Here is a 12087-nt window from a genome sequence, read left to right as displayed (position 1 = left end):
ACGGAGTCAACAATGCCGGAGGCTATTATGGTGGCAGGTAAAGAGATGGTGGTCGGAGTAACACGACGAGTGTCCGCCTGAGATCGACTACGGTTAACGACTATAGGTGGTGGTGTGGGCACTGTTGGCACAAGTTGTATTTTGGTCACTGTACACATTTCTAGGAAAACTGCTTGTGGATTGGATTCTATATAGCAACGCCGGGAGAGGAGCATTTCCGGCGATAAGTTTTCTCTCTCTAAAAATTTTCTTTGCTTCTTGTAGGGGACATTTTTGTAATGGTCTAAGAAAAAGTTACTTTTAATCTCAACCATTGAATGATTCCAATGGTTGAGAGTAAAAGTCCTCATGTAAGATATACATGAGGGAGTCCTCATGTGAAAAGGGCTCTCTCTCTATATATACACACACGTAGAAGGAGCCCAAAACACACATGTGGCTTTCCAACTCATGACAATATATTTCTGTCTTTGGATGCCATGAAAAGGAGGTTATGGGAGTGGCTTTAGGTATACGTACCCTCTCTTTATTATTGCTTTTATGCATGATAGTGCCCTGCCATGCCCCCTGGACCTCCCCATTTTGAAAATGGTGATAAGAGAGCCTTCTCGATCTTCAACTCACATAACAAAGGCTTGAATTTTATCGCTCAATGCATTTCATCTTTATGAAAGCTATAGGGGTTTAAAGGCAAAGCTGGATTGCTACATTCAAGGCCAGGGACATAGAGAATGGCCGAAAGTTTTCCCACTGGCGAATAGCATTCTATAGTACACATGCAAATATGCAATCCCTATTTGAAAAGATCATCGATAAGAAAGTACAATATGGAGAATATTGTCAGAATTAACTGATTGATGATCTTTGTTTTTTTTTTTTTTACTTCATAATAATTTTGTAACATTCTTCAAATGATCATCCTATAATTAATTAAAAAGGGTAAAAAAAAAGAAAGGATTATCCAATGCTAACACAGGCAACATGATGAAGAAAGGCTCTACTTGAAACTTGTTGATTCGAATCAGGAATACCGGGATCAAGGCTTCAACACCTTATTGATTCAAACGAATATGAAGAGTGTGAAACAAGAAGGACGGCTCATCTCTTCAATTTTATTTCGAAATCAAAACTGAATACTACCCTTAAGGAGTTACAACATTAAATAGTTCAATAGCCCAAACCCTAAAAATAACTTGATAGAAGACAAAATAATTTAGTTTAATTGAAAATTTGGTTTCTTGAAGACAATTGAGATTCACATTGCTTAAAGAATTAAAGTGGGGTGTGTATTATTATAATATAGAATAATGCTTGAGACCCCCAAAAGACCCTCATTTAATTTGGAGTGTTGGATGTGAAATGATCCCTACATATGTGTTTTTAATCAATGATTATTTTAATGCCACATAGATTTTATGGGACTTTTGGGGTCTTTAGTATTGTCCTATAATATATTTGTTCATTTTTGTAGGCATTCTTTCCATGTAACTTTTGAAATTAGGTTAGGTTAAAAGATAGCTTGGCTCTATAGGAACTTCCTCGAATTTACTTTTCGACCTTAGTCCATTATTTTACACACTACAAAAAAAAAAAAACTAAACATCTTTGTGGATCACAAAGTAGTTAATTTGACAACCCAAAAAGCTCTTTGGTTCCCCATATTCTGGGCCAGGTAATGGGCTTCTCCATCATGTTTAGGTAGAAAGTAGGCCAACACTGGTTTGAGGCCGTATGGCCCAAATAAAATGAGCCCAACTCATAAATCGTAATGGGTAAGTTCGTGTTCGGAGATTGCAGTAGCCAGTAGGTTGAGGTAATGGCCTTCTGCATCTGCGCTTCTTCTTCTTCTCTGTTTAGCATATTTGCATCAACTCCCGCCATAAATCCGATTTCTACAACGACAGCTCCTGCCCTATGCAGCCTTCGCATCGTTCTGCACTTTCCTCGCCATTCCTTTCTTTCTCTATCTTCCTCTAGAATCTCTAAAAACCCTCTCAGAGCTACTCCTCCCCCGAGATACGTGTATCCCGACCCAATCCCTGAGTTCGCCGAACATGTATGTGCCGATAATTCTAATTCTATGTGTATATGTATGTACATCTGTGATTCTATTTGTGTATGTCTGTCTATGGAGTAATTAATGCTCCGGTTATGATACAGGAGACTCGGAAGTTCAGGGCTGAGTTACTGAAGAAGCTATCAGAGGAGAAGGAAACGTTTGGAGATGATCTAAATCATGTAATAGAGGTTTGCGCCGAGGTAATTGTTCTGTTCTTAAGTCTTCTATTGCGGATTTTTGGTGTTTGTTTTCAATTGTAGCTTGGTATTGTTTTTCTTTGTTGGTTTCGTGATAAGTCTGGTAAATAGTAATCTTTGATTAATGTGGATTAAGATGGATGGATACATGTAGGGGTCGTATTATAATGATGGCACCTTGTTGGATTTGTGTGGATGGGTAAGGGATTATTACTCATACTCGTTATATAATTTGTTTTTTGAAGTTTAAATTTGTGGCTCTAAATCAGTACGAATTGGAATGCATTTACTTTCCTTTTTTTGGTTGGTGTCTGGAGGTCCAGTGTAGAGCAATTTTCTTACTTACCATCTTTGTGACCATGGATTGACTAAGCTATGGAACTGAAACTTGTACTTGAACACCACCTATTCGAGGAAATGTGCGACTAAAACTTACTCTCTTCCTGTCATTATTATATTACTCGGAGATATTTCTTGTAGACTAGGTCTCATGACTTTCTGTTATATTCTTAAAAACCACTATTGAAAGTCAAATGATTTCTTCAATGATTTTTCTGTTAACTTGGACTATTTAAGAGGTTTAAAAGCAGTTGGATTGGTACTGCAGAGAATTTGGTTGAAGAATAGTACCAACCCGTTTACTCCATAGACAGTTAGTTACACTTCAATCTGATTTTGAGTGTTTCCCGTTTGGGGGGGATGCTTGTTTTTATTTTTAAATCTCAGAGAAGCACATGCATGTGATCCCTCACTCTCTTCACTTTGTGGACAGAAGATGAACCATCGTCTTCTTTTGCACCTGTTTGATTATTTTCTCTTTGACATAGTATCTGTATATGCACGTGAAAGTAGCATTTACTTTGTTGGCACTTGTTATCAATAAGGTCTTAATATTTAGTAACTTAGTTTGGATTTTATTAACTTATTGGCACATGTTATCGATAAGGTTCCTGATGAGTACTGAGGCTAGTGGAATTTGTGGTGAAACAAATTCAGCGTTTAGTCTTTGATGGAATTCTTTGAACCATCTTGTGCTACTGTATGATAGGATGATAGTGAGGGTGAAAGAAGCATATGCAATCTCCCTTTTCTTTCTTGATTGGAAGTGGAAGAATACCTACCAAATCTTTTCAGCCTACCAGAAACTTTCCTCTTCAACACTGTATAAATTTGCACGCTTGAGAATAGGTGTTACTGGCTTCTCTTACTAAACTTAAATTCTTGTCTACCAGGAGGAAGTGATCTTCCAATACTCCTATGTTTTGAGTAACAGTTCGTTTTTATAGCCATTATATAAATTCATGGCATAGAAAAAGAGAAAATAGGGTGTAATGTATTTTATATTTATAAAAATGCCACTGACAAACTGAAAGTTCGGCGTATCCTTGCTCAATTTCATGTCTTCCCATTTCATTTGCTATATTTTCTTGATCCATTATGATTCCCTAAATGCTATGTTTCAGCCATCATAGGATTTCTTTCCTCTTTTAATCTTGATAAGTTCATAGTTCTCGCTCGTGCTAGACTTAGAACAGTTCAACTATTGACTCGACAAAAGGAAATGTTATTGCACAACAGATTAGTACAGTTATTTGGACAGAATTCATAGGAATGTCTCACTTTTCGTGCATGCTGGTCCCATAAATTTGTTTGCTTTGCAGTTTTTGTTTAAAGTTGAGACTTAGTGATTCAACTAGGTTTTTTTTTGTTTCGAAAGCAGATATTAAGCGATTTCTTGCATGAAGAGTATGGAGGGCCCGGGACCTTATTAGTGGAGCCTTTCACTGATATGTTTACTGCTCTAAAGGAGAGGAGATTACCTGGTGCACCTTTAGCTGCACGAGTATCCCTTTTATGGGCTCAGAACTATGTTGATCAGGATTGGCAAGTCTGGAACTCAAACCTTCAAAGGTAACTTCTTTGTTAGTTCGCATTGTGCTTAGATAATATAAATTGCATCACAATAGTATTCACTGTAAAACAAAGTCAGATCCATTGCTTCTATTCGATGTAGCTACACAGATGATTCATTTATCTAGGACGGTTGGAATTTTGGCCTCTTGTTTAACAAAGGCCTTTAGGTTTGTGTTTAGCTTATTGGGCATCAATATTTGTAATTGGACTGGGCTTCAGTATAGGTTCTGGCCCTAAACTATTGGATCAAAATTTTTAGCCCAGCCCAGCCCGGCCGACCCGGCCCATGTTCGGCTGAGAGCATAATGATTTAGAAACGTGGGTGGGATGGGAGTGGTGAAACTTTGGTCATCATCAATGATACAATGGGTATTCTGACTTATTAGCTGGCCTCCACTCCTTTACAGGCTTGGGAAGGCTTCTCTCTAGAGTTCTCTCCCCCTGTCCCTCTATATAGCCTTCTTTTTCTTGAACATGGAACAACTTATGATATGATTGGACACAATATTTTTCCCCATTCTTGTCGTGTAATGATCATTGAAAGAATACTAAATTTATGGAATGATTATGTATTAGAGTTTTACTTTGTATATTATCAATGATGCATTTTGATGCCATATGTGTGTCAGTGTGTGTGTTTGTGTCTCGGTGTAGGGGATGGATGCCACCTCCATCGAGAGAAGACAAACAACAGTTACGCTGTAGCTGGTGCTTATATATATATATATATATATATATACAGAAATTCTCCTATGTGGACCAAAAGTGTGTACCAAGTTTGTGGACTTGTTTTTCAACCATAGATGTGGTGGGTCCCATAATAAATGTGTGACCCCCACTTATGTTGTGATTGATTACAACCATTGGATTTTGGTCCACAAACTTGGTCCACACTTTTTGGTCCACATAGGAGAATTCCTATATATATATATAGATAGCTAGATGCCACACCACACCAATATACATATGTAATTTTGTCGGCGATGAAAATGCATGCATGTGTTTGTTATGAGAATCTACGAGGTAATTAATTAGTCCCCATATTAGACCCGAATTATTAATTGGAGTGATAAAAATAACGTGTATAATCCTTGCGATGAGGTTTGACTCCTCATTTTCGTTTCAAAAAAAAATCGCCCCATATCAATAATGTGTTGGAGAATATTTTAATTTGACTACATGCATGTTATGTAGCATTGGACGTTTGCGTGCACGATTTCATGTTGTAGGGTTGACGAAAGCTCAGTACCATCTTCCTCTCTCTCTCCCTCTCTATATATATGAATTCTCTTATAAGTACACAAAATAAGAACCTAAAATAAGTACACATGTTTTCATCATTGATTTAAAAAACATGTGGGACTCAAAACAATGAATTCCACTAGTCATTTCAATTAAATCAATAGTCAAAAAATTATATTTATTTTAAGTCCTTATTTTATGTATTTATATGAGAATTCCTCTATATATAATATATAGAAAAATTGTAATTATAAGTTTATGACCAACAAAACAAAACAAGAGCGTCAATGAATAGAAAACTAACACAACTATAATATAGGAAACCAGTATAACAGCTCAACAAAAGCAGGAAAAAGAAAGGAAAAAAAAAAGAGTAGTTTTGGAAGAGAAGAGAGGAGAGAGTGACACATGTGGCATCAAGCATACGAAGACAAGCGTCAAGGAACCAAGTGTTTTATAACAAGTTGTTGGCCAAACTCAAATAGATAATGGGATTCTCGATGAGAGAGAGAGAGAGAGAAAGAGAGAGAAAGAGAGAGACAAATTGCTCTTGTCAAACCCCAATAGAACACTTTTTATAATTTCCACAAGCTTGAAAGAGAAGAAAAGCAAGAGGAGAGAAACCAGAGGAGACCAGGCAGAGGTTTTAAGGCATGTAACAAAAATGGGCACAGTCAAGGACCACCAGCAACATCTCTCTTTCGCTAAGAAGTTCTTGCCATGGACAATTTATGCTCTCCTTCTTATAGCTCTGTTTCGATTGTACTTTTACCCTCTTCCTCTCCCTCAATCACCTACTGCTCATCACAACAATCTCATTCTCTATTCTTCTGCTCCTTATTCTTCTCCTCCTCCTTTTTCTCAAGGTAGGTGTAAAGTTTGAATATTTATAGCATTTTTTGGCTTGGTGTTTTGAAATGTGAACTGGGTTTGTTTTGGTATGTTTGATTTTGGGTTTTGGTAATAAAAAGATTTGATCTTTTCGTTTGTTGTTCTGTATTGCAGAAGAGGAAAGTGCAAATGAATCACCATCACCATGTGACTACACAAAGGGAAAATGGGTTTATGACAGAGTGGGCCCTCTCTACAATGGCACCACCTGCGGTACAATCAAAGAAGGTCAGAATTGCATCTCCCATGGCAGACCTGACATGGGTTATCTCAATTGGAGATGGAAACCCAAGCAATGTAAGCTCCCAAGGTTTGATCCCCACAAATTCCTTCAACTTCTCAAAGACAAGCACTTGGCCTTTGTGGGTGATTCCATGGCTAGGAACCAATTGGAGTCCCTTCTTTGTATGTTAGCCACTGCTTCCACCCCCAATCTTGTTTACTCAAATGGTCAGGACAACAAGTCTCGCAGATGGCATTTTGCTTCTCATAACATCAATGTATCTGTGTATTGGTCACCATTTCTTGTCAAAGGTGTTGAAAAATCAAATTCTGGTCCAAATCATAATGAATTGTATTTGGATTCTGTTGATGAGAAGTGGGCAGCTGATATGGATCAAATTGACATGATTGTATTATCAATTGGGCATTGGTTTCTACACCCAGCAGTGTATTTTGTTGGTGATTCAGTTATCGGATGCCATTACTGTCCTGGTCTCAATCACACTGAGATTGGGTTCTATGATGTGCTAAGGAAAGCATTGAAGACAACACTAAAGAAGATAATTGAAAGAAGTGGTCCTAATGGGAATGCGGTGGATGTGATCCTGACTACATTTTCACCATCACATTTTGAAGGTGATTGGGATAAGGCTGGTGCTTGTCCCAAAACCAAGCCTTACAAGGAGAAGGAAAAGCCACTTGAAGGAATGGATGCGGAGATGAGGAATATTGAGGTTCAAGAAGTTGAAGCTGCCAAGGGCAATGCAAAGCAATTTGGAAGGTTAAGGCTTGAAGCATTGGACATAACCAAGTTGTCCCTGATGAGGCCGGACGGTCATCCGGGACCGTATATGCATCCATTTCCATTTGCTAATGGGGTTTCAGATCATGTGCAAAACGATTGTGTGCATTGGTGCTTACCAGGTCCTGTAGATACATGGAATGAGATACTATTAGAGGTCATGAAGAGATGGGAGGGTCAATGAAAATGAAAGGAGAATTGGTTTGTTCAGTTCTGTTTGGGCTCTTCTGTAATGAAAGAGAGAAATGGTGTCAAGAGCCAGGACTGATGAAGCAAACTTGAGAGTGAGAGCTTCAAATGGTGCCAAAATGCTTTGATTACATTTCCTTGGAATGTACACTTGTTCTGCATCAAAATGTACACAAGATCACACTAAAGATAGATACCAAACAATATCATTTGTTATTTTGTTTTGTCAAATTCTCAAGATTTTTTATTATATGGAAGTTTATATCTTTGGTTCAACTTCTCTTCCCCTTCTTTATTTTATTTTTTTTTCCTTTCTTTCTTTTCATATTTTAAGTTGGAAGTTTGATACATTCAATGTTCTTTCCTTGATATTTGTATTACATTGAATTGAACAATCAAATGGCCAAAAGAAAGACCTGACAGCTTTTTCAAACCCCACCAATGGCCATCCAATGAAAATCAAAAGGTGGGTCTCTATCTCACTCACTCTCTCTTTCAGGAGTCAAAAACTGGTCTCTTTCCTTTTTTTGGTTTCTGTGGGGTTCATTTTGTAGCTTAAGAAGGCCTAATCCATAGGATCCAAAGCAACTTTATCAAGCTTTGTTTACATGGAGAGACCCAATGGGGCTTACTCTTGTTATCACTTCTCTGAATAAAGAGGACCATAACACATATAATAAGTGTTTACCATCAAAACCCATTTGAATTCCTCATCATAGCATCAATACCAACTCTCATCTGTTATAATGAGTTAATGACTAAATATCTCAAACCCAAAAATTTCACATAAATCCATGATGGGGGAGGCAAATAAAAGCACCCAAATCTTTTGGACCCTTTTCCCTTCAAGTTCAATATTCAAGAAAATGGGCCTGAGTTTACTTTTCAAATCACCTAAATGGATCAAAAAAGAGCAGTATTGGGCTAGCCTAGTTTACTGGGTCAGGGGGCCTAAAAAAGTAGAGAAATCTAGAGGAGGCAGAGGATGGGATTGATCAACATTCAACAACATCGATCTCCCTTGGTCCCACATTCTATAATAACCAAATTATTGTTGACTTTTAATTTCTTCGTCACTTTCAGATAACAAGGATGTTGCTATAAATAATACCAATTTCAATTTCAATTTGATCACACACACACATATATATATAAAATAGCACTAAAGTATAACATAAGGAGGAAGGAATGAAAGGGCTACCTCAACGGCTACTTTTTTAAAAATTTCACTAGCTAAACCTGAATTCAAACAAACTAGGGTTGGAAGGAGACGTTTCATCTTCCATTTCCCTATCAAAACAGACCACAACACACCCCACCACTTCTTGAATCATTCAAAACGTAAGCAAGCAATACCAAACTTCCAGTTCCTCTCTCTTTTTACTTTTTCTTCAAGCACATTCTTCTTCTTCTTCTACCTCTAAAAAGTTGTAGAAGGAGTGGTGGTGTTGTTGAGTATTCTCTGTTTCTCCTCCTAACCCACCTTCAGTTGTTCTATACAAACGCCCCGTTTCTGCATACACTTTATAATCTTTTCACGTTTTCGTCCATGTTTTTGCTAGAAAAAGGAATTTCAAGTGCAGTGCAATCAGGGTAATCTGCGACTTCAAAGCTCTATCTCATATAGTCTGTGTCCATTTCATCTAAAATATAATCTGCAATTATGCCGTTCGGGTTGGTCTCAGCATGGAACAAGCGCCGGAGAAGCAAGGCCCAGGATCTCACAGATCCTTGTATGTTTCTTGTTTCTGTTCTTCAAACCTATTTGCAGGAGTTCTGTAAATTTCCTTTGTTCCAATGTTTACTGGTTTTCCTACCTATTTAGGGGTTTACAAATCTGTAGAACACTGGCAACTTGAAGATCAAACATCAAAACCGACGAAAAGACACCACGGATCATCAGTTTTTACATTCAAGGAAATGGAAGAAGCAACATGCTCTTTCAGTGATGAAAACTTGCTCGGGAAAGGAGGGTTTGGCAGAGTTTACAGTGGCACTTTGCGTTCCGGCAAGGTATGTAACTCCATCAATATTTGAAGATGTAGATTGCTTATAGAAACTATCATCGGAGTTTCAACATACATTCTTTCATTCTCTTCTCCTATGGATTCTGAAGGTTGTTGCTATTAAGAAAATGGAGCTGCCACCTTTCAAGGAAGCTGAAGGGGAACGCGAATTCCGCGTAGAAGTTGATATCTTAAGCAGGCTAGACCATCCAAATCTGGTTTCTTTGATAGGCTATTGTGCCGATGGGAAGCACCGGTTTCTAGTCTATGAATACATGCTGAATGGGAACCTGCAAGACCATTTGAATGGTTGGTTTGAAACTCAAGTGATTCTTTTGTTTTCAAATTCCTAGTGACTAACATCTCACAACTTCTCTAATTTGATTTCAGGACTTCTGGATTGGCCTTTGAGGCTCAAGGTGGCTCTAGGAGCAGCAAAAGGACTTGCTTTTCTCCACTCAAGTTCTGCTGTTGGGATTCCAATTGTACATAGGGATTTCAAGTCCACTAACATTCTTCTAGATGCCAACTTTGAAGCAAAGGTAAATGATTTGTCTTCCCGTGAATAACTCACCTATTGCGACTACTACTTTTCTACGAAACAATCTGAAATGTTAGTCACCTGTTCCACAGATTTCTGATTTTGGACTCGCCAAGTTGATGCCAGAGGGCCAGGGGACGTATGTAACTGCCAGGGTTCTCGGTACTTTCGGCTATTTTGATCCTGAGTATACATCGGTATGTAACTTTAGCGATACGATAATACCATAACATATATGAGCATTATTCGTTGAGGATGATAATATGAATATGCAAGCATCATAGGCAGCTAAAATAATAGGATTATAGATAGCCTCGGGCAGTGGGAAAATATGACTGTGAATGCATTCCTGCAATGTATTCTATGTTAAATAGGGCCAGTCAGACACTAATACACTATACACAAGTCAATCTTTATAAAGAACAGCTTGTAATGAATTCCAAATACTAAAACCAAGTAAAGACTACTTCTACAGCTTCCATATAAATCAAGTTTGACTGGTACTGCTCCCTTCAGACAACCACCCAAAATTAACATGAACTAGACATGCATATATTCAGAGTGGAGAAAGCCTATATTTATATGACACATGGTTTGGGTCCAGCAGAACTGCACAAATTAATACCCTAAGCAGCAGAAAGTATAAGACAAATAGTCTGCTAGCTAAAAGCTTTTACATTTTAACTGGGACCTCTTCTATCTTGTAAGCTCATTAAAAATGATGTTATCCAAAGCCACTTCCTTCGCCAGCTTCTAATATAAATAAACTACTGCAAATCAGAAAAAGGTTCAAGAATCAATGACAGAGCTGGACGGTTCCTCTAGGCTTATAATATGGTAGTTTCTCTGAAACATCACTTGATTGTTTTTGAAGTGCACTTTGAAAATCCTCAAAATACTAGAAAGTAGAAAGATTGATCGTGTCTTAAATACTATTTCGGAAGAATCTGGTTAGATATTTGTTTCTGTATACTAATATTTCTCCATTGGCAACAGACTGGGAAGCTTACTTTACAAAGTGATGTTTATGCATTTGGAGTTGTTCTTCTTGAGCTTCTCACAGGACGCCGAGCCGTGGAAATAAACCAGGGACCAACAGACCAAAACCTGGTACTACAGGTAAGGACGATAATCGAGCTTCTAAATAATTCTCAAGTTTCAAAGGATAACTACAGGTACCAAATAAATGGAGAGTTTGCTGCCTGACATTCCAGGTTAGACATTTATTGAATGATCGAAAGAAGTTACGTAAGGTGATAGATCCAGAGCTGAGTCGTCGTTCATACACCAGTGAATCTATAGTGATGTTTGCAAACCTAGCATCAAGATGTGTCCGTGTCGAGAGCAGTGAAAGACCCTCAATGGCAGAATGTGTAAAAGAGCTCCACATCATAATATATACAAATTCAAAAGGCCTGGGCATGCCAATGCATAAACTAAGGATGGTCTGACAAACCTGATCATTGTCAGCACAAGGAAACTTTTTCGTACTATTATTCAATCAAAAGGTTTCCAGACAGGGAAGCTTAATGTTAGAGGCCTCTGAGAAGGATCGTATGATCACGGAACATATAATACAGAACCCAAAAAGAGAGAGCATGCGAACGATCTTAAGAAACGAAACAAAGAAATCCATGGAAGAAAAGAGATTGACAGACAAGAACACTGAGAACCTGGAAATGTATGAGATCCACTGAGGATCTAGGACTAGAATGCAACATTTCTTTGCATGTCCGGTCCATATACTGGGTAATTACTTGTAATTTGTACTATGTACCTAAATGAAGCTATAGCTGGTGTTTTTTTCAACTACGGGCACTCAACAAAATATATAGCCTTCTTTAGTTGCGCATTGTTCTCTTTTTCTAAATGACAACATCTACAGTGCATAATTCACATGCATCAAAATTGGACCTAAACCAGTTCAAAAAAGTGACATCAGAGAGATAAGGATGCGAGATACATTTACCTGAAGTACAACAACATGTTTCTATCAAGACATGGTAATATAAAACCAAGAAGAA

General features: G+C 37.9%; 3 protein-coding genes across 3 annotated transcripts; all 3 read left to right on the top strand.

The window, feature by feature from the left end:
* Positions 1–1798: 1798 nt before the first annotated feature.
* On the top strand, positions 1799–4897 carry LOC119992022 (protein PLASTID REDOX INSENSITIVE 2, chloroplastic-like; the record flags this gene model as incomplete). The annotated part of the gene is made up of 4 exons (XM_038838600.1): positions 1799–2056; positions 2161–2259; positions 3977–4167; positions 4825–4897. Coding segments are annotated over exons 1-4 (603 nt in total), but the record flags the coding sequence as incomplete, so codon positions are not given.
* A 1023-nt stretch (positions 4898–5920) lies between these two features.
* On the top strand, positions 5921–7731 carry LOC119992021 (protein ALTERED XYLOGLUCAN 4-like). Its single transcript, XM_038838599.1, has 2 exons — positions 5921–6278; positions 6418–7731. Exons 1-2 carry the CDS (start codon positions 6077–6079, stop codon positions 7509–7511), a joined length of 1296 nt encoding a protein of 431 aa, XP_038694527.1. The 5' UTR covers positions 5921–6076; the 3' UTR covers positions 7512–7731.
* Positions 7732–8702: 971 nt separating this feature from the next.
* On the top strand, positions 8703–11852 carry LOC119992020 (probable serine/threonine-protein kinase PBL28). Its single transcript, XM_038838598.1, has 7 exons — positions 8703–9249; positions 9342–9529; positions 9633–9831; positions 9913–10064; positions 10156–10260; positions 11060–11182; positions 11278–11852. Exons 1-7 carry the CDS (start codon positions 9180–9182, stop codon positions 11512–11514), a joined length of 1074 nt encoding a protein of 357 aa, XP_038694526.1. The 5' UTR covers positions 8703–9179; the 3' UTR covers positions 11515–11852.
* Positions 11853–12087: the final 235 nt, after the last annotated feature.

Source organism: Tripterygium wilfordii, chromosome 22, assembly GCF_013401445.1.
Source record: "Tripterygium wilfordii isolate XIE 37 chromosome 22, ASM1340144v1, whole genome shotgun sequence".
Lineage (NCBI taxonomy): Eukaryota > Viridiplantae > Streptophyta > Magnoliopsida > Celastrales > Celastraceae > Tripterygium > Tripterygium wilfordii.
This window is presented reverse-complemented; position numbering and strand designations above follow the sequence as displayed.